General features: G+C 37.5%; 4 protein-coding genes across 4 annotated transcripts; all 4 read left to right on the forward strand.

Annotated features, from left to right (window-relative positions):
• LOC141789362 (mast cell protease 2-like) lies at positions 1-1,327 on the forward strand. Its single transcript, XM_074668751.1, has 5 exons — positions 1-58; positions 144-291; positions 377-536; positions 848-1,081; positions 1,166-1,327. Exons 1-5 carry the CDS (start codon positions 1-3, stop codon positions 1,325-1,327), a joined length of 762 nt encoding a protein of 253 aa, XP_074524852.1.
• A 2,268-nt stretch (positions 1,328-3,595) lies between these two features.
• On the forward strand, positions 3,596-15,345 carry LOC141788831 (uncharacterized). Its single transcript, XM_074667919.1, has 11 exons — positions 3,596-3,653; positions 3,746-3,890; positions 3,979-4,111; positions 4,664-4,927; positions 5,032-5,188; positions 12,671-12,721; positions 13,233-13,280; positions 13,382-13,535; positions 14,102-14,231; positions 14,345-14,590; positions 14,956-15,345. Exons 1-11 carry the CDS (start codon positions 3,596-3,598, stop codon positions 15,106-15,108), a joined length of 1,539 nt encoding a protein of 512 aa, XP_074524020.1. The 3' UTR covers positions 15,109-15,345.
• Positions 7,136-9,062, forward strand: LOC141788995 (granzyme B(G,H)-like). The gene is made up of 5 exons (XM_074668232.1): positions 7,136-7,196; positions 7,274-7,424; positions 7,540-7,675; positions 8,536-8,802; positions 8,901-9,062. The coding sequence occupies exons 1-5, from the start codon at positions 7,136-7,138 to the stop codon at positions 9,060-9,062; spliced, it is 777 nt and encodes a 258-aa protein (XP_074524333.1).
• A 1,135-nt stretch (positions 15,346-16,480) lies between the features above and the next one.
• LOC141788714 (spindlin-1-like) lies at positions 16,481-22,309 on the forward strand. Its single transcript, XM_074667729.1, has 5 exons — positions 16,481-16,659; positions 17,374-17,415; positions 17,647-17,894; positions 17,991-18,224; positions 19,887-22,309. Exons 2-5 carry the CDS (start codon positions 17,396-17,398, stop codon positions 20,090-20,092), a joined length of 708 nt encoding a protein of 235 aa, XP_074523830.1. The 5' UTR covers positions 16,481-16,659; positions 17,374-17,395; the 3' UTR covers positions 20,093-22,309.
• The last annotated feature ends 59 nt before the right edge of the window (positions 22,310-22,368 follow it).

A 22,368-nucleotide genomic window follows, 5' to 3' on the forward strand; every position in this document is an offset into this window, starting at 1 on the left:
ATGCAAGCTCTTCACAAGCTCTTCCTATTTTGTGTTCTGACAGGTCTGGGGGATTATGGTAAGATTACCAAATCTGATTATTCTTTTTCAGCAAAGTTTAAAAGAAATTTTATGTTAAGATGTTCCTCCCTTTTTTTTTTTAGCTTTGGGGAGTAAAATCATAAATGGCTCAAAGACCAAGAAGAATTCAATGATGTACATGGCCTCAGTGCAGAGAGACCAGCAACACGTATGTGGAGGATTCCTCATCAGTAAAGACTTTGTGCTTACAGCAGCACACTGTGACGATGGGTGAGTCACCTTTCACCAAAGCAGTCTTTGATTTATCTTAATTTATGTGATTGTGTGCCTTTTTCCAATGTTTGTTTCAATGTAGGAATCCTTTAAGAGTTGTTCTTGGCACACATGATCTCAACAACCTCAAAGATGCACAGATATACTCTGTGAAGAAGTGCAAACATCCATCTTTTAAGGAGGTTGTATCTGGCAACGACATCATGCTTCTCAAAGTAAGCAGACGTTTATTAACCTTTTTTGTTGTTGTTTTTGTTTGTTATTCTCTTTTTACTTTTTTTTCGTTCTACTTCATCAATCCTGAACACTCTCCATCACCCGGTAAACTATTACATTAAGCTTAACTTTTAGATAACTTACTTAATTAAACAAGTAGGATTTGGTTAGCTGCTCTTTCACTGAATGCAATCATATTTTACAACATCAAATACTGAAAAAAACAAGACATCATGCACTCAAAATTCTTTGCTGCGCAATTGTTTGCTTCTCTGTAATTTTTGTTTTCTTTTTTTGATATCTTCAGCTGTTGACGAAAGCCCGCCCCAGTAAAAAGAGGAGATTTAAGTCAATCAAACTTTCAAGCCCTAACATGAAACTGAAGGCAAACAAAAAGTGTCGTGTAGCTGGATGGGGTGGGACAAAGTCCAATGGTGGAGCTGTGAATGAGCTGCGAGATGTGGAAGTTCCTGTTATTGACCCTGATGACTGTAAGAAGCAGTGGAGGGGCAAACTTCCTGCTAAGGTCATCTGTGCTGGTGGAAACGGCACAGGAAGTGGTTTCTGTCAGGTGGGTTTTCTGTCCATTATATGAAAATAGAGTATAAAAAAACCTTAAGATTTAAGAAAAACTGAAACTTTTTCCTTCCCTCAGGGTGACTCTGGTGGTCCTTTGGTGTGTGACAAGAAGGCAGTGGGGATTGTTTCCTTTTACAGTGGAAAGAAATGTGATTACCAGGACGTACCCAACGTCTATACCGATGTCTCCAAATACCTGCCCTGGATTAAGGAGATTCTTAAGAAAAAGGACTGCTGAGTGTAACAGTGTTACTGATGGTTTTATCATCATATCGTATCTTTGCGATATTTGCCTGTACTGTGGAAAAGTAAAAGTGAAAATCTTGTAACTTCTTTCAGCAGTGGAAACCAATTAAAAGTTTCTTTCTAATAAAACATTCAAACAATTTCTCATGATTTGAAGTAACCGTGTGGAGTTTTCATTTTTTCTAACATCTTAAGTGTTTTTTATGACATCTGCCTGCAGTTTAAGGTGTAACGCCAGAAAACATAAATGCATAAAACATCTCTGGTAGGATTTTTTTTTTTTTTTTAACCATGATAATAGACTGTGTTACATGTTTGATTGTTTAGATTGCTGTCTGTTGCACAATGACACTTTTTTTTCATGTAACTGTGGGAACATCACAGCTCTTATGTGCAACTGCAAACTGTGGTCCCTGTGGTGTAAAACTGATGCACTTGAGTTGTGAGTTGTGACAAGAAGAACTGCTGTAAAGACATCTGGTGCTGTGCATGTGTCTTACACTCTAATATTGCCAGTGGTTACAAGCATCAAAAAGCACAAGACACACAGTTACAGAAACAACAGTCAATATTATTCTTTATTGTTCCAGTAATTTACAGAAAGGAGTCAGACTTAATAGTGGTAAATAAATAAATAAATAAATAAATAAATAAATAAATAAATAAATAAAATAAAAAAAAGTCTCAAATATCCTTAAAATTTTACACAATCTCAAATATTGTGAAATATTTGTGAAGGGAAAAAAATCATTTCTTATGTTTTAAAAGGTATGGCTGCAATAGGTGGACACAGAGTCTTGGGGCTTGAGCTCCTACAGCCAAGATCTACTGACCCTGGATGTGTTACAAGTGGCATTATCTTGTTGAAACACTCTGCTTTGACCTCCACACAAGTGAGTGAGATGACTAACACCAACAGCACTTATGCGTCCCCAAACCATGATCCTGCCTTTACTATGCTGACAGTAGGTGCTGTGCATGCTGGAGATAATGCTTTGCCTGGTCTTCTGTGAATCTCTCGCATTAGCAGGAGGAAGATAAATCTGGATCCTGGACTCATCTGACCACAGAATCTCCCCACAACTCTGGGGTTTCCAGTTCTTGTGTGCTTGGGCCCAGCAACACTGGCTATCCTATGTCTCTTATCAATCAGGGGCTTCTTCAAAGCCTTATAGGACTTTAAGCGATTTTCCTTGCTCATGCAGATCAAGATGTGTTCATTTGTTGCTGAAAAAAACCCTTGGATGCCCAGATTTTGGTTTGACTTCCAAGTTGTTGGTACGTCAGTATTTCTGCAGAATGTATCCAACTGCTGAAGGATTGCACCTGCACTTCCTGGCTATCTGGCAGCAGCTGTACCCTTAGTGGTTAAGAATCAGTATTTTCTGGTGTGTTTTCTGCTTTGGATTCCTTGTTTTAGACCGCTCAGTTTGTGAGTTAACATGACTTTTAACTTATAGAGAACATTAAAGCCAACCAAGCAAAGCAGTGTTTGAAGCCTACTCTTCACTTTGGCACACTCTGCTGGATATCATGTGGTACTGAGCATCGTAACAGTACGTCTGAGTGGACTGTGTGCCATGAAATACCTGCATGTTTGCATTCAAGTGAAGATATGGCAGACAAATGACTCCTCTTCAAGAGCAAAAAAGACTAATTGCCAAAATATGAAGATTTACTCAAAGCACCCTGCTGCTCATTGGGAACTAAAGCAATCATCATATTCATTCATGTACTGATGGGAACACCTTCTAAAAAAGGCCTCTTATAACGTCACATATCGGACAAAAGGTATAAAAGAGATTATGTTTTTCCGCCTACTGCTGTACAGTAGTGAATAAAGACACTTAAGTGAGTTGTTGTAGTCTATCAATGTCCTTGTGTAAAGATCTGAGCTTTCTGTTAATCAAGGTTTTCAAATGTGCCCAAAGCAGTAATTCAGAACCAGAAATTGACTTGACTCTAACTTTTACTTCACCCCTTAATCAAATTCCCCTATAGTATCAAGACCGTGAGAGAAAAAGGCCGCAAACTCAGATCGCAAACCATAACTTTAACCTAAATAAGATCAAAAGCGGGTGATGGAGAAAGTGCCTGTGTTCATACTGCCTGTCTTCAGTTGAAGTAACACAAACAAAGGCAGGATGTAACGGATGTCAGGCCCATAAAGGTGATAACCACAGGGTCTCTTCAAGATCCAAATGGTATTTAAAAGGGTCCCTTACAATCTTTAGACTACAGACTGGGTGCTGCTGCCATCATGCAAGCTCTTCACAAGCTCTTCCTATTTTGTGTTCTGACAGGTCTGGGGGATTATGGTAAGATTACCAAATCTGATTATTCTTTTCCTTCACAATTACGTTGGTTTCATGTTAAGATGTTCCTTACTTTTTTTTTTTTTTTTTTTTAGCCTTGGGGAGTAAAATCATAAATGGCACAAAGACCAGGGAGAATTCCATGCTGTACATGGCCTCAGTGCAGAACGACCAGCAACACGTATGTGGAGGATTCCTCATCAGTGAAGACTTTGTGCTCACCGCAGCACACTGTGATCAGTGGTAGGTCACCTTTCACCAAAGCAATTTTTGCTTAATCTAAATGTTTGTGATTCTGTGACTTTTTCCATAATTTGGTTTAATGCAGGAATCCTACAAAAGTTGTTCTTGGCACACATGATCTCAGTAACGTCAATGATGCACAGATATACCCTGTAAAGAAGTGCAAACATCGATCTTTTAAGAAGGTTGAATCTGGCAACGACATCATGCTTCTCAAAGTAAGCTGACATCTGTTAACCCAGAAGTTTGTCTCAAGTGATTTATTGTATTTTTCTATTTCAATTTTTTTTCACATCAACATTAGGTTTCAAGTCAAATAAAAATAGCACTTTATAGCGCTTTTAACTGCAAAGAAATTATAATGTCTGCCACTTTGGCCAGCTCAGGCTTTGGGGGAACCCCTTAATTTTACCAAAGAAGTGGTTAGGATGGGAATAATACAGTTTTAAAGGGTAAACAAGACAAAAAAAATGGCATGGTTTAACGGAACAGATTTTAGCTGAAAAAAAAAAAAAAAAAAACATGTTGAATGCTTAAACACACAAACTTCAACACAGCACAGACCTGCTGTCACTCTTTGTTGGTTTGTACTGAATAATCAGGATAATTCAGATTAAAAATGGCTGCCACTTAGCTTTAATTCATTTAGCTGTTTTTACACTGCCATATTCTACAAACATCAAATGCTGAAAAGACTGAAAACAAGACTGAAAGTTTGTAGCCACACAATGGTTTGCCTCCCTGTGATCTTTACTTTCTTTTTCTTTTAGCTGTCGCGAAAAGCCCGCCCCAGTAAAAAGAGCAGATTTAAGTCAATCAAACTTTCAAGCCCTAACACTAAACTGAAGGCACACAAAAAGTGCCATGTAGCTGGATGGGGGCTGACAAGAAACAACGGTTATCTTGAGAATGAGCTGCGAGATGTGGAAGTTCCTGTAATTGACTTGAAGAACTGTCAGAAGCTGTGGCAAGACAAACTTCCTGCTAAGGTCATTTGTGCAGGTGGATACCGCACAGGAAATGGTTTCTGTCAGGTGGGTTTTCTGTCCATTTTATGAAAGTTATGTAAAATATATAAAAAGGATGATAAAAAAAACCTTTAGATCTAACAAAAACTGAAACTTTCTCCTTCTCTCAGGGTGACTCTGGTGGTCCTTTGGTGTGTGACAAGAAGGCAGTGGGGATTGTTTCCTTTAACAATAATTATACTTGTAAATACCCAGACTTCCCCAATGTCTACACAGACATCTCCAAATTTCTGCCCTGGATTAAGGAGATTCTCAAGAAAAAGGACTGCTGAGTGTAACAGTGTGACTGATGGTTTTATCATGGTGGCCTTTGTGATATTTGCATGTACTGTGGAAAAGTAAAATTGAAATGCTTGAAACTTCTTTCAGCAGTGGAAACCAATTTAAAGTTTTTCATTCAATAAAACAATCACACAATCTGTCATGATTTGAAATAACCATGTTGAGTTCTCATTCTTGCACTCCCAAATAACCTTTGATGAAGTTAAAGTAACAATGATTACAGATTGTGTTATTTATTCAATTAAATCATTGTCAAGTGTGAAATCAACAGACTCATGACACATGTTTCGACTGCTGTCTGTTGCACAATGACACTTTTATTCATGCAACTGTGGGAACATCACTGCTCTTGTGAGAAAATGCAAACTGTGGTCCATGTGGTGTAAGATTGTTCCACATGTTAAAAACCCATGTCTTGGTTTGTGGGTTGTGACATGTCAATTTGCTGGTAAGACATCTGATACCGTGCATGGGTCTTACACATTAATTCTGCCAGAGGTTTAAACAGTTTTTTTTAACCAAAAATTGATTATATACACACACACACACACACACACACACACACACACACACACACACACACACACACACACACACACATATATATGTATATATATATATATATATATATATATATATATATATATATATATATATATATATATATATATATATATATATATATATATATATTTCAGAAATATAAATAAGTACATTTTATATTTTAGAAACACTGATCAATCTGTCATGTCTGTTATGTCTTTGATTCCTACTGTGGCACATAAAGGGATGTTACACCTTTTTTTAATTATCTGTTTCAGCAGACTTTATCATGTGCTCTACATCTAGTGTGTCTTGTTTGTGATGATTTTTGCACAGAAGTGTTAAACCTAGCTCTTTGCATGCATAGGTTACTGGTATTGCACTTAGATAAATGCATCAGTGACTGAATTTGCTGTGTTGATGTAGAAACTTAAGCACTACAACACTAAGCCAGTGCAGAAGAGTGAAAACTGTTGTTCCTTGTGTATCTACTTTTGGTTACCCTCAATCAAGCACAGCACTGAAGGCTCTTTTTTTTAAGTGTTTGCAGATTTCACATTTCACTTATGCAACCACACCACTAAAGCAATCTATTTCCACCCTCTTCTTTGCATGCTACCTCTTCAAACCTGCAGAACTCTTCTTGTGTGCTCCTGAAGCATGAAAACTTTACTCATACTGAACTGTTAAGTCATGCCTTTTCTTCGAATAGTTCCCCAAGTATCATAAAAAGTAAAGAGTAGTTTCCTGAGTGTTTCAGATAATTGTGATGCGCAAAATGTGCATCACTTATCAACATGTTCCACTGACGCCTGTTAAACCTAGTCATCTGGTTTTCACAGGTTTTGGGGTTAGATGGAAATAACAAAATTCAGCAACACTGCAGAGTCATAACTCAAAGTCAAACCAAAACCCCACCACCCCCCACAAAGTTTTTCCTCTAAATTTCTCAAAGTACTCAAAACATAGGTTTTCAGTCATATCAAAAGAGTGAGGGCTCAAGTTATAAATACTAGAAGCTGACAGAAAGTAATGACAGAGAGACTGGTATTGATTAAAAATAGATACAAATAAAATAAAAACACTGTAGGGATGAAATGTAGATGTGTTGACAAAGATCACATAATGAAAATACGTGTTCTGGGTCAGGCAGCAGAAATGCTGGCTTTATGCTTATCGTAACACCACCTCCTTCTGCACAGCACCTCATATGCTGACTGACCACATGCTCCCCCCACGGTAAGACAATTTAAGGTTGCACTGAGTCACAGAGGATGTGACTAATTCAGCTGATGGGGGGGATTGTAAACCACGAGGCCATGAACTCAAACCTGCTATATAAAGGCCAAGTTGAGACCCCAAAAACAGGAGGTTAATCTTGCTGCTTGCATGATGCACGCTCTGCAAAACTGTCTCCTTCTTTGTCTCCTGACATGTCTTGGACATGATGGTAAGATTTCTGAATCCAGCTAATTTGTCTCTGATGCACAAATACTCCATGAACTTATCTTCTTTTCCCCCTCACAGCTCTTGGGAGTGAAATCATTCATGGTAAAGAGGTCCCTGAGAACTCAATGCAGTTTATGGCCTCCTTGCAGAATGCTGCAGGTGATCATGTGTGTGGAGGGTTTCTAATACGTAAAGACTTCGTCCTTACTGCTGCGCACTGTAAAAAAAAGTGAGTTATTTCAAATAATCTATAATTGAACTAAACCATGCTATGCATTTCCATTCATTGTGTTATTTTTTCATGCACAACTTCACATAGTTGAAAACGATGCTTCTTTTCTCAGGAATGCCACAAGCGTTGTCTTGGGCACCCACAACCTCAAGAAGGTTGACAATAAAACAATGAGATTCGAAATAAGGGAATGCAAGCATGGATATTATAATTCTGTGGAAACTGGAAATGACATCATGCTCCTCAAAGTAAGTAGATCATTTTGTGGTCAATGTAGTTTTTATGATATCTTTTTTTTTTTCCTTAAATGCAAAAAAACAAATAGACATGTTGTCATCACAGCTCTTTTTTCATGCAATTGTATAAAACTGTGGTGCGCAAAATGACAACAAAGTCCCAACAGGAAGTTGTGATGCTGCACCTCTTTGGCAACTATACAAACAAGGTGCTCCACAACTTTTCCTTAATTAGACCAAGTGAACTTTTACCCCCATCAACATATAAAGAACACATAGAAAATCCTTTTGTTGACAAATAGATATGAAATACACCACTAGGCTAATTCATGTTAACATGAGAGGTCAGGAGTGCAGCATGAAGAAGCGTGCAGTTTATCTTTATACTATGTAAAGTGGGAAACTGTGTGTCCAAACAGCAGGTCTCTGTCACAGTATTTATATCAATGATCAATCTAATTGTTACTTTTGTGAATATTTATCAAATCCAGCTTTATTTATATAGCACCTTTTAAAACAAAGATACAATTAAGAAAACACATTTAAAATAGTTCGTAAAAAAAGGTAAAAGAATTGAACGGTCAATAAAACACAATATCATAAATGCAGGTTTTAAGAAGAGATTTAAAAGATAACTCTAAGTTAGTGTCATCCCACTGTTCACCTGTCTCTTAGTGTTGGTGTTATAACAGTGCCGCACAAGAGAAAAACAAACAGCACTTATGTGCCTTCAAGTGAATTAAAGGGCACAATCTAATTCTCACATTTGCAGTAATTTCCTCACAGAGGTCAAGACCGAAACAAAACTTTCAGGTATGTCTGTTGATGTCTATATATATATTTTTTCCTTTCATGACTTCTTGTGTCTGCAGCTGTTGAAGAAACCTCGTCTGGGGAAAGGCGTGAAACTGGTTCCAATTCCAAAATCTACGATTAAATTAAAAGACAACACAAAGTGTACAGTGGCTGGATGGGGTTCCACAAAAAGCTTTGGTCCAAATGTTAATGTGCTTCAAGAAGTGGGCGTGAATGTTGTCAACCTGAAGATTTGTCAAGAAAAATGGAAGAAAGACATACCTAAACTCCCTGCAAATGTTCTTTGTGCCGGTGGATATGAGACAAAGAATGGCTTCTGTCAGGTATGTGTCATGTTTGTTTATATCAAAGTGCTTTTCCTGGGTCAAATGGTTTGTAATCTTAGAAACTGAATTAAAACGCTGCTTCTCTTTTCTCACAGGGGGATTCTGGGGGTCCTCTAGTGTGTAACGGGAAGGCTGTTGGTATCGTGTCTTTCAACAAATACAAAAACTGCAACTACCCAAATGTTCCCAACATCTACACAGATGTATCCAAATACCTTGACTGGATCAAAAAGATACTGAAGCAACGCAAATGTTAAATGAAATAGTTCATCAGAAATGTGCTGTGTTTTTTTTTTTTTTTTTTAACTCTTTTTCTTCATGTTGTCTTGTAGTAACCTAGTCTTCTACTTTTTGGCAGCTTTTAAAGGATTTTAATAAAGAATCTTTTGCTTTCAAGGCTGTAACATGTGTGTATGTATTGTCATTGTGGATGTATTACTGTTTTAATTTATTTCCTGATTTGCTCCTTATCTAAAACACAGACAAAGACCTGGAATTTACTTTCTATAGTTATAATGAGTTCTTTTAGAGGTATTCATGAAATTTCAACAGGTAAGTTTGAAGCAGACTGCTTCTCATACTGGCTGCTCTTAAAAGGCCGTGCACAGTATAATAAACAGAGTCTAACCAGAGAAAACTTTTGGTAACTGTGACTGTGAGAACATTCAAGCTCCAACCCTCCTCCGGAGACTGTGGTTTCTTTGGCTTATTTAAGTTTGTTGTTGACTTAACATGAATGTTTCAATGGTCTGTGCAAGCAGAAGAGAGAATTTGGTATGAAGTCCAGGTTTGTTTCGTCAAAATTCATTTTATTACCTGCACAATTCATTTTTTGCTGGGTCTTCTACTGTCGACAGTCTCTCCCTGACAGTCTGCACACACACACACACACACACACACACACACACACACACACACACACACACACACACACACACACACACACACACACACACACACACACACACACACACACACACACATTATGCAAAAAAAAAAACTACAGCAGTCTATGAAGCAGTCTGCTGTCACTCTTATAATTGTTTTTTAGTACAGCCAATCACTCTTTCACTATCATAGTAAGTGCAGGAATACAGATACTGACGAAAGTTTATCTCCCTCTGCTGGCCACAGTAGGAACATGGCATGAAAATATAATTTCATCTCTGTCTTCTCTTCTTCTCAATAATAACTAAAGACATACCAGCTAAGGCTGAGTTGTAAAGTTCACCCTTTCCCAAGTGGAAGGTTTGGGATCTAATATCAGCTCATGGGCTGACATGCTAAGGTGTCTGTTGGAAAGACACTAAACCAAGCTTACAGTGGCATAGCTAACAGTAAGTGTATAGATGTGAATATCTGAACATGGCTGTGCGTTTCTAATTTTTCATATATAGTCCACCCCCCACTGAGTTTCTGCCACGGGCATCTTCATACCATGTTACATACGTCTATTATGTCCTTGCTGAAGTGTGGCCTGATTTGTGTCATGTGCTGGTGTGATGGATCATGTAAAAACCAATAGGGTGTTAGTTTGTGCATCTCATCCATCCACAATCAAATTCACTCTTTCTGGATGGCGCAACTTCAGCAATTTTAGAATGGGTTTTTATTTTTTTTCGGTGTGTGTCTTTTTGAATGATGACAAGCTGGAATGAAACAGGGGTAGCGAAGCTATTTTTAAAAAGTGCGGAGTAGAAAGTACAGATATTTTCCTGAAAATGTAAGGAGTAGGGGTAAAAAGTTGGCTAAAAAAATAGATACTCAAGTACAGTAAAGATACCCCAAATTTTCACTGAATTAAGGTTGACACCTCTGCCCTTTTGACAATACTTTCATTAATATGGCTACAATCCTATGCTGTAATACCACATAAAATGATGATTGTTTTTATCATTATGTATAATTTGGATGGTTGATATATAACAATTTATTTTTCCTGTCCAACTTATCAATCACTGTTGCTAAAAACTATCACCATGGGTAAAAGCCAGAAATGGTGTATAAAGCAATCTTACACAGGAGGGAGCTCTGCACCACTTAACAACAGCAGGGTTATCTCTGATAATAGGAACAAGGTCTGAGACTGAGTGCCAAATCATAACCTGCTGATAAAACATTAGATACATCAGACTGCCACTGTGTGGCTTCACAACCAGTTAAGTCCAAGCTTAATGAAAACTTAACTGTTCCAAAGAGACTTACTGCTTTTTATATCTCAGTAACTTTCTACATTCAAAGACTTGCATTGCTAAGCAGATGGCACATGCTGCCATAGTCTATATATCAGCAATTAAAGACACAATTAACTTGCTTTATCAAACCTAACAGTTTTAAAATCCATCATTACTAAACTCAACACAGCTGCTGTGTGATACTAGAACACTAGAAATGCAAACCAAACACAGACGTCATCGCATCACCTTTTACCTCAATACAAGGGCTGATACCACATTGGGTTCCGGTGTTTACACATTTGCAGATACTGTCCACCATTTAAAACCATGACAAGAAAATCTGTTTACATAAGACTAAGAAGCAGACACACAGCACAACAGTGTGTATAAGCAGCTCTCAGTTTTAGTTACATACAGTGGTATCTTATCATGTCCAGTTCTTATCTAAATTAATACAATCTAAGTCCCAGCTCGTAAGATAAGCCTGGAACCTTTAGACCTCATAACTGCATGACGCTCCAAGCACTAACTTCAAACCTTTGGTCTAAGAATTTCCGTTTTGCTTCTTTGATGAGTTTTTAAACTGGTTATGAAAGCTACAGAAAATTGACACTGCTGCCTTTTTATGACCCACAAAAGCAAACCAGATCATTGGCAGAGCAAATCACAATTTCCATCTCTTATTTAATGCCAGAAGTCTATGGGAGTTAATTGAGAAATGAGTTGGTTTATAATCAATAGAAAAAGTTTTTTTTTCTTTGCTTTTACTTTTCCATGGCAACAATTAATGTTTAGTAATATCTTTGAGCTTAAAAATGAATCAGGAAGAGATTTATATATTTACAAACAAGTAAAGGAGCTGAAGCGCAGCAAAGAGAACACTTGGCATGATGATGGATAACGTGCAGACTATACACAGAAAGTAAACTGCCGGGCCAGAGATTAAACTCATGAACCTTATGAATGTGAGACAGCAGAACCACTGCAGCACTGCGCAATCCTTAACATTCTGTACATACACTTTGCTGACCATTTTAAGATATTAAAAAAATATATATTCAACAACAAAATGTCTTTAAATGTCAAATAAACTGTGTCTGTATAGCACTTGACTTGACTAGTCTTCAAACCACTTAAAGAGAAGGGGTCACATTTACCCATTCACACCACATTCATATACTGATGACAGAGGCTGCTATGTAAGCACCATCACTATCAACTAATCCATTCACGCCAACGGTAGTTTGGGGTTAAGTGTTTTGCCCTTATTTCATTTTGACCTTGCATAGAGCAGCTTGTTTAATAATTAACCTGTTTAACACCAAGCACTAGATAGAAATACATATTAGGAAATCACTTATCAGCTCATTTGCACAGAAAGTTGTCAGCAGCATTTTGTGTGTGCCAGAAGGACAGGGGGATAAACAAAACAGTGATAAGAGCAATGTTCCTGTTAAGCTCCACCAAAAGAAAAACTACCATATAAATGACATTTAAAAGGTTTTCAGTGATGGTAAAAATGCCCTTTGTCCTGTCAAGTTATCTATCTTTTTGTGGCATATAACTGCACAACAGTACTCTTGTGCATTGAATACATGTTTTTGATTTGGGTGTCTATATAGTGAAGAAATCATAGCTGCATACCAAGGAAAAATGATTCATGACATGCAGTTTGTAAACCCTTTAAGACCTGAAACACAAAGTGTGGAACAAGGATGGTTATAGAGATGATGAGACAAGTACTGCATTGGCTCATTATTCTGTCATAAGCCTCCTGTTTCACACAAAACCACATTCTTTCTTAAAAAACATGTGAACACAAACCTGATGCAACCAAACACCAAGAAGAAAATGTAATAACAGTTCTTCACTTTGCAAGATTTCAGTCATATCTGTAACAGAGTACTCCATGCAAAACAAACATGCTACAGTGCATTTTTTCTGTTTGCTACGTTTAAATCATCACAGTATTTGTTTCTTAGTCCACATGACTCACACTAACATCCATCTCAAAAGCTTAATGAAAAATGATATGAAAGAGTGAACAAAGTTAAGAGCTGATATAACTCAGATTTTTTTGTTGACATCAATGATGAAACCTCGTTCCTCAAAGTTCCAACCACTGCTTTTGTAATCTCACCATAAAAATTACAAAAGAACTCCTTGAAACATGTTAGCAAACTTCCTGGGGCAACACAGACTGCACAGAAGCAATATGTACAGCCTAAGAGTGGTAGATGATTCCACAAGAGACCATGGGCACCATCTTGGTACTGCTGCTGGTCTTTGTCCTGAACAGTAAGATACATAGATGAAGAATAAAAAAAAAACTAAATTCACTATAAACCTTTTCTATGTTCAAACAAAAGGAAAGTGTAAATGGGTACTTTGTGTTTCAGGGGCTGACAGCACGCGAATTGTCGGAGGCCGAGATGCTAGTCCCCATTCACGTCCCTACATGGCATCCTTGCAAATAAGAGGTCAGCACTTCTGCGGGGGAGCCCTGGTGAAAGAGGACTTTGTTCTCACAGCAGCGCACTGCTTACTGAACAGGTAAGAACACAAAAACAGAACAATCTTTATGTTAGCTTTTCATTAAGACGAAGAAGTTAATAAGCTGAAACAGAAACCCTGAAGTCATATGACTCTCTTACATTTTTTTTTACATCTTCAGTGTTTGGGACTCTTCTGAAAATTGATGATTTGTACTTATCATGAATACATTTTTATAAATGTCTGTCCTTGCAGCCCATTCTATTTCATTCCTTGTTAACTTAGAATGAAAATTTCCTTGCAGAGCTCTTCAGATTGTAAAGACCTAGGTAAAAGTTATCCACCACTGTAATCCTCCATACAAGCAGGGACAACTTTAAAGATTTTGTTCACTCAGGCAAACAAGGACAGTAAAACTGTTAATTTTGAAGTATGTGTTTGAAGTCTGGAGAGTTGCAGTTTATGATTTTGCATTTGAATAAAACCTAAACATCATTCAGGTGGTTTAAAGGTAATGGATAATGTTTTTTGTGCTATAATTTACATATTTTTGATTTAAGACACCCCCCCCCCTTCTACTCAGGATAGTAAATAATATGTGCTCATTGTCTGACTGTGACTTCCAGACCAGTTACAGTTGTGGTTGGAATCGACACTTTGTCTGGTAATGAGTCTACAAAGCAGGAGTTCAGAGTGGTCAGATCCATTCCACATCCCAACTATGATGGCCATGAGAATGACATCATGCTCCTGAAGGTGAGGATTGTGTAAGCTGGTATCAGGTTAAAAAAATAAGAAATTCTCCTTATGTTCATTTGTAGTATGATTGTTTGTATTTTGAGCTTTTTTGTTTACTTTCTTTTTCTCAGCTCAGTGGAAACGCCAGCCTGACTGATGCAGTGCAGCTGATCCCCCCCAAAAGAGGCAGACTGGGGGAGTGTACCACAGCTGGCTGGGGGGACATAGGGGACAACAACACCTTAGCGACCAGGCTTCAGGAGGTCAATGTTACACTCCTGACTCTGAGGACATGCCGGAGGAGATGGGGAAATGTTCCCATCACCAGGTCAATGGTTTGTGGCACTGGGGACCATGTCCAACAAGGCTTCTGTTCTGTAAGTTGGAAAACAGAACAAAACAAACAAAATAAAAAACCAGTGGCTAGATTTCGATCAGACAACACACATTTACACTTTAAGGAGTCTTAAGTGTGTAAAGCTGGCAAGACACTACTCATATTTTACAGAAGAAATTAAGGGAACTGTCATATCTTTGTAAAATAAGCTTATGCATGTCAGAGTTCTTTCAGGGTAATCTGGCTTTCTCCTGCAGTCTAAAAACTTTGACTTTGCTTACATGGATATTTTCCTGTGCAAAATGATAAATGTTTATGCTTTGCAGTAAGGAATCAAAATTAAGCACACAGAAATACGTAAATTATTTCTGACCAATTACACACTAAATATCTCCTCTGTTCTAGGGTGATTCAGGTGGTCCATTGGTTTGTGAAGGAGCAGCAGCAGGTGTCGTCTCCTTCTCTGGCCGGCGATGTGGTGACCCTGCAACCCCTGATGTCTACACACGTGTTTCATCTTTCAGGGGCTGGATTAGAAACGTGTTGCGCAACAATTAGAAACGTGTTGCGCAACAATTAGGCTCTGACTGAAAACTAATTTGAATACATTCTTTTGATATTATTATTATCATCATTTTCATGCCTCTAGATATTAGTCTTTTTTTCTACTTTTTACCTGTATTTGGTTCAGGCAAAATTGTATTCGGTATTTTAAAGGTATATTGCGTTAATGACACAGTATAAAGAAAATGTTAAATAAATAAATAGAATTAGAGTTGTGTAGTAAATACTGTTTCAGGGACAAAAAAAACATGTTCACATTTCTTTTTAATAAAGATGACTTGATCATGAATGATAATTTGTTGTATTTAAAGGTATATGCAACTCTAATATACTTAGTTTGCTTGTCATAATGACATCAGAGTATTGTCTGTTGAAGGAATGTCATTCCTAGAAAAATAAATTAAATAAAAGATTAAATAAATAAATTAAAAAGTAAATAAAATGGGAAAAAAACACTGCAAGGTTTGGCCTGGAATTGGTGTGATAGATTTTTGAATTCTTGCCTCACAGACCCTAAAAGTTGTGACAAATAACAGGTATACTGTGTTCTGGATTTTTGGTAACTCTGTTATGCAGTCAATACTTCAAGATATTTTTCAAGTTTGGTCAATATTCTTTAATTACCCTTGCTTGAACCTGTAACTGCATTTTGAATCATACTTATTATATAAATTCATCTTGTTCTGATTTTTTTTTAACAAGTCAGAAATACCCCCCCAAAAAACAAACAAACAAACAAACAAAACTACACCATGTGAATTTAATGTAAAGATTAAACATTGCTACATAGGACATTTAAATTTTCTTCAGTATCAATGAAGTTGATTTCTTCATGTATCTACCACAGATCTCAGACTGCTAAAAATAAACTTTAACTATAAGCCTCGTTTCCCCCAACATGAGACAATATGACATGAGACAATATAGCAAAACAGCCTCATGTAAAAATACTCAAAACAATCCAAAAGGAAGAGGAAGGCATAGCAAAGTCAGACGTGAGGGGTCATTATAGATAGAAAGATCTAGTGTGGGAGCTGTACTTACATGGCCTTAAAAACGTAAGTATTAATGAGTTGTAGTAAAACTTTCAGAGGGCTAAATGATGCAGTGTAAAGCTCGAGACCAGCTCGAGACACATTTTTAATGCTGCCTGTGCCTTTAAGCCATACCTAGTGTAGCCTGCGTCACTCGAGATTTACGTCACTTTATCGGTTGCCATTCATCCGTCTTTATGGTCTGTTTTTATCTGTTTCAATTCTGCGGAGCAAAACCCGAAAACAGCATGCAGCACCACTGTAACACTTCCAATTGTGGTGGTTAAAATTCAACAGTATTGTTATTAAAACATCAACTCCCAATGTCCATTGCGGGCGCGTTCATGTCCTCCTCTGCGGCCATGGCAACCACAGGCTCGCTGGGAACTCGAGTCTACTTTCCCATCTCTCATTTGCCACAGGTTTCGCGAGATTTTCAGAGGCAGATGGTGTGTGGCAACATTTCTCTGCCAGACGAACTGAACAATACTGATATGAAAACTGCGTAAAGGTAACATAAAGATATTCCAAAGCTAGAATAAGGCTGTTACGCTCAGTTGGCTCTTGTGTTTGTTGCCTGTCATCAGGGACACCGGAGCGGATATAGCTAACCGCGTCCAGTTCTCTGACGGTAACGTTAACATCTGCATTGAGGTAGAGCTAGGACATACGTGTGTTACTGATAACCTACAGCGTGAGGTGTAGGTGTGCTGGATTCAGTCCAGGACAGGTATCAAATGGCACGTACTCTACCGTAGCTGATTGGCCTGCCCTGAACCTAATACTGGTTGCGAATGTTATAAAATAAATAGTTTTCGGTCATATTCATACTGCATTTCGCTTCTGACACCGAGATTGCTGACGTATTCATTTCACGTATTGTTAACAGGATCATATTGGTTTTGTACTCCTTAACTTGGACGAAATGTGTGCATTAGATACCAAATAAGACAAGCAGATTGTCTCGCTGTAGTGACCTCCATAGCTGCAGTTAAAGTAAATACACAGGAAGTTATTTCATCATAGTAATCTATTGGCTGTTGAAGTTGTCAGTCTCTGCTGAGCAGGCTGCAGCCTGTCACGGGTCTGTGGGAACAGGGCCAGCCTCTCAGCTGGAGAATAGGCCTTCCTTATGTAGTACTGTGCAGTACATGTGAAGTTTGGCAGCTGCCATATTCACTCACATTATAACTAAACGTGTCCCCCTTTTCTCTCTCTTTATTAGTTACCTTTGAATTTCAGGAGGCATGTCCAAGAAGAGGGGCAGGTACGTTAAAACAAAGCTACTGTCTATGCCGCCCCGTAGTACAACTAAATGTTGTTTTGGAGTTTAATGTAATTGTAAAATAATAGTGTCACTGACACTATGTTACCGATAAAGTTATTTAGAAATTTTACATCATTAAAACTTTTGGTATTAAAGTTGTTTTCTACTTAACACTTTGTTTTAAACCTTAACCACAGTCACCAGAACAGAGAATTCATTCCCTTTTCCCAGAAAGCGGAGTAGTGGGGAGCTGAGTGATACACTGGCCCCAGATCCTAACAGCATCCTGGGAGTCCGCATCCAACATAACTGGCGTGAGAAGGGGAACCAAAGCAAATGGAAAGGGACAGTCCTTGATAGGCTGAGTGTGAACCCTTCTCTCTTCATGGTGAAGTACGACGGCTTTGACTGTGTGTATGGAATTGAGTTATTCAAGGACGACAGGGTGTCAAATCTACAAGTTCTGGCTGAAAAAGTTGGTGAGTTAGTGAACCACTTTTCTAATATGCATTGTGTCTTGCAAAAGTTGGAGCTATAGATTGCCACATTTCTCACTCACAGCTTTGTCTCCATAGTTAACAACAAGCTAAAGATTCCTCCTGGCGCAGAGGAGCTGGTGGGCAAAGCTGTGGAGCATTTGTTTGAAAAGGAGGATGGAGAGAAGAATGAGTGGAGAGGCATGGTCCTCTCAAGAGCTCCAATAATGACCAACTGGTATTACATCACTTATGAAAAGGATCCCGTTCTTTATATGTACCAGCTGTGGGACGACTATGCTGACGGAGACCTCAGAATTTTGCCTGAAGCAGGTACTAACAATTTGGATGTAAAACAGACAGATTGATTCATTACAAAACTGCTGGTTATCTTGTCCTGTGACTTTATGAAAAAGGGCCACAAAGAGGAATTTTTCCATGTCTTAAATCAGTTTTCCACTCACAAAGGTCATTCAGTTTGTATCAGCCTATCAGCATGTATCAGCATGAATACCATGTAAGGTCAGCATGGTTATGGTTTTTGTGGGAGTCTGTAATCCCCACAGTATCATCAGGCAACAAGCATAGTTGTGTTATTCAAGGAAAGCACGTATTGTGGACTTTGAAAGAGAGTATTCTGAAATTTACTATGATTTGGAACTTTTATATATTTTCTTCAAATGGTTGTTATAAATTGATATAATAATACGATTAGACGACAAAAAGTATTTTTAAGTCTTTATCCATGTGTAAGTGAGCCTAGATTTTTTTAACCAGTAAGTTGGTTGCGATTGGCGTCTGAAAAAAATGTTATTTGTCAATCTGTGATGAGTTCAGTTAATATGTCCACAATTCAATCTACAAGTGCCTTTGTTAACCTGACCTGTTCTGATTTTAAAGTTTTAGGAATAGCTCTTTGAATTGACTTGAGTTCCAGCAGTTCATAGGTATTAATTAAACAGAAACAGAACCTTTTTGCTAAATATACACACATATTCTGATGCTAAGTTCTTGTATTATTTTACAGCCCCACCCCTTAAATGATTAGGTGCTGTGTGAAATTTTGATAAATAAAAAAGGAAAGCTTTTATTTAATCAAAAATAGAGCAAAGACGTATCAAATGTTGAAACCTGAAGAACATTATAAAGCAAAAAGAAAGTTAGTTATATTATCAGGGCACTACAATGAAGTCTGGTCTCTCAGGAACCATACTGAAACCTTAAACATTATCTAGAAATGCCAGGGACTTCTCTGAATCTTGGCTGATTTCTGGAAGGTATGGGGATGTGCAACTGCCCCTTGCATGGCTAGCTTAGATTTGGAAAGGCTCCAGTAATGATGGGCTTTACAGATTTTAAAGCAACATATGTTGCTGTCCCGGCAATGCCATTTTCAGCAAAGGCCTCGCATAATACAGCATGATGGTGAGAAACTACATTTGGCAGGTATTTTTACAGCATGGCTTTATAGTAGAGATGTCTGGATGCTAAACTAGCCCTCATGCAATAACGACATGTCACTAGTTGAAAAAAATTACACTACAATCTATTTTCATTTTCAACATTTATACAATGTTTTTGTGCTATTTCCAAATACCTATAGGCTTCAAAACCATCAGATTCTGTTTTTAAAGACGCTTTATTCACTGTTGCATCGCATATTCTTAGTTTTATTCCTTTCCCATTGCTCTGAGCATTTCTTAAAGTGATTTGTTATGCGACATTATTGATATAAAAACTATAAAAGACCATTTTAGATAGATTAGTCCGTTTCGATTTGATTTAAACCATGTAGCAGGAAATTTCAAAGGGTGGTACTGTATTCTGTAAAGAGTGACATTTTTTATCTACAGAGAAGCTAGAGTTTCCTTAAACTCATTTTGTGGGTCTGTACAAGCTTTGTGTTCATAATAAGACTGAATTATTAAGGAAATGAATAGAGAACCTGACTAAAGTGTGATATAATTCTAATGTTACAATTTTTTCCCTCCTCAGAGAATAAGCACCTGTTGCCTGCAGACAGGAAGCCAGGGGAAGAGACAGAGAGCCTGGTGGGAAAACAAGTAGAGTATGTTACCGACAAGGGTGTTAAGAGAACAGGCCTGGTAATCTACCAGGTGCCGGCCAAGCCCTCTGTCTACTACATCAAATATGATGATGACTTTCATATCCATGTCTATGACCTGGTCAAAACCACCTAGAGATGGGGGACATTTTATTTCACTCTCCAGCCTCCGTCCCTGTGCTTCTGTTCCACCCATTGTTATATTCCTACAAAGCCATGCCTTGGTTGTTGAGTTTATATGCTTTATTGTTCAAAAAAAAGTGCAATCTGCTTTTCATAGACACAGCAGAACTGTAGCACAGCTATTCTTGGCCATTTCCCGGAGAGGGACTTGTTTTAATTGTTGCTGCTCTTACTTTGTACTTAGGACAGTCCAAAATTGCACTGCCCAACAGCTGCAAAGAGCAGTTGTTACTGCATTTGCATTGTTGTCCCTGAGATACTTACTGATCTGTTCTTTAAGTGTTAATTCTAATCAAAATCCCTGTAAGACCAAAAAGAAGCTGAAAATATCCTTTTGAAGACACTTTTTCTGTTTGCCAGCAGAGTGGTTAAGCTAAGCTCATGTCATTAGCATAGAAATTCCTTATAAATCCTTTTATTAACAAAAATATTTGAAAAATAGTTTTGTTCATATGCAGCCTCATTTTAACAAAATGTGTATCAATATGAGGAAAATTACTGGTTGTGAACACACAAACATGTTGCAATGGAGAGCATTTCAGTATGTCATGTGATCTTATTTTCTTCAACTGGACTGCATGGTAACTTAAAACTATAACAGTTCTGTTTAATTTTGTTTTCTTATTTTTCAAACTTGCCTGATTAAGGCATCCGTAGTCAAACATGGACAAACTTGTTTTCTCTGTTTATTGGCTTCTGAGATGCTCTTTTTTACCCAAAGAAAAAAATGTATTTGACAATGCATTAATTTGTCATAGTCTCCTGAAAGCAGAATTATTGATTAAAATCTTCAACTTCTGAGTTTTCCAAAAGCCCAATTTGTAATTTTAGCAAAAGTCCCAAACACAAAGAAAAAGCTATTTCTAAAAAGTGAACCTTATCTGCGTGCGTTTGGACTCAGCTGAACTAGGACACTAACACAATCCTCGGTTTTTGATGGATGCCCTCTGCAGAGGTATCTTTCAATTATAAGTGCAGATAGAAATGTGTGCTGTATTAATCTAACCATTCTATCAAATTAGTGTTGAATTCACTCCTCCACAGAGGAAATTTACCTTGCACCATGCCTTGTGTAAAATCAGATCTATTATCTGATGATAAAGACGCACTTTCCTAAATTCCAATCTAAGATTTGATCACACAAAAATCATGAAGTGCCTTCCGGCTTGCTAGGTTGCAATATTGTATATACTTGGTTTTAGACTAGCTACGCACTCATTATGCTGTTGTGTATGAAAACTCCTATTTGCTATTTATTAAGAGATGGTGACAATGACAGCTTTAGGTAAGATTTTTAAACAAAAGTTTCTTTCAGTGCTGTGTTTTCCGCTTAAAGCAGTATGAATATATCTTTAAATATAACACACATTATCATTGGTTCTGTAATCTCACTGTTGATATTGTGGGGAGCACTTTACTGTATAAAGTTTACATGTTATGGTTAAGTTATGGTACTCTGCATTGCTTCCCATGAATGCTTTTTTTTTGTGAGAGCAATTGTGACAGAATAAATGTCCTGTCAAACACGCATGGAGAATGAAAGAAAAAAAAACACTATTTAATATGTACAACTTGTGTATAATGCCATGTATGTTGCCTGTTGTGACTTGTCATTTATGGGAATTTCTCATGAAATCACCACCAGCGTTTAATTAAAGGTTCATAAATATACATAACTTATAAACTGAATATTTAACAGATGTAATCAGCTGACGAACTAGTGTGTTTACAGTATCTTACCCACTATAGTTTTAGTCATTATACCTTTGTCTTGCAAAAGTATGCTTCTAGTGTGTTGTCCATCCCTCAAATTTTCAAATTGTCATGGGCTTTGTTGTTATATTTTAGCCTTCAAAACTCTGCATGTTTCATTTGCACAGAGTGCCTGGAGATTTGAAAACATTAAATTTAACAATAGGGAAGTGCCAATGTGTGGCAGAATCAGCACTGTTTGTCAAACCCATCTTAAACAGGAAAAAAGGTTTCAACTTTACGTCACCATTAATGGTGCAGTGGAGTGTTTCAGTGTTGTGTACAGTGCAGTTTCAACAGATTTCATGTGCTCCTCTTCATTCTTTTGATCACCTACTCAGAAGTTGTAGCGACATCAACAGACCACTGGTGTCATTATTATGCTTTCAGAAGAAATAAAGAATTTTGCACATTTGTTGGGTCTTTTTGTTCTAACACATGGTCATCAACTGGTAATATTCAGTGTAAATAAATCAA

Source organism: Halichoeres trimaculatus, unplaced genomic scaffold, assembly GCF_033239565.1.
Source record: "Halichoeres trimaculatus isolate MK-OKI-2021-1 unplaced genomic scaffold, fHalTri1.1 fHalTri1_scaffold_4, whole genome shotgun sequence".
Classification (NCBI taxonomy): Eukaryota; Metazoa; Chordata; class Actinopteri; order Labriformes; family Labridae; genus Halichoeres; species Halichoeres trimaculatus.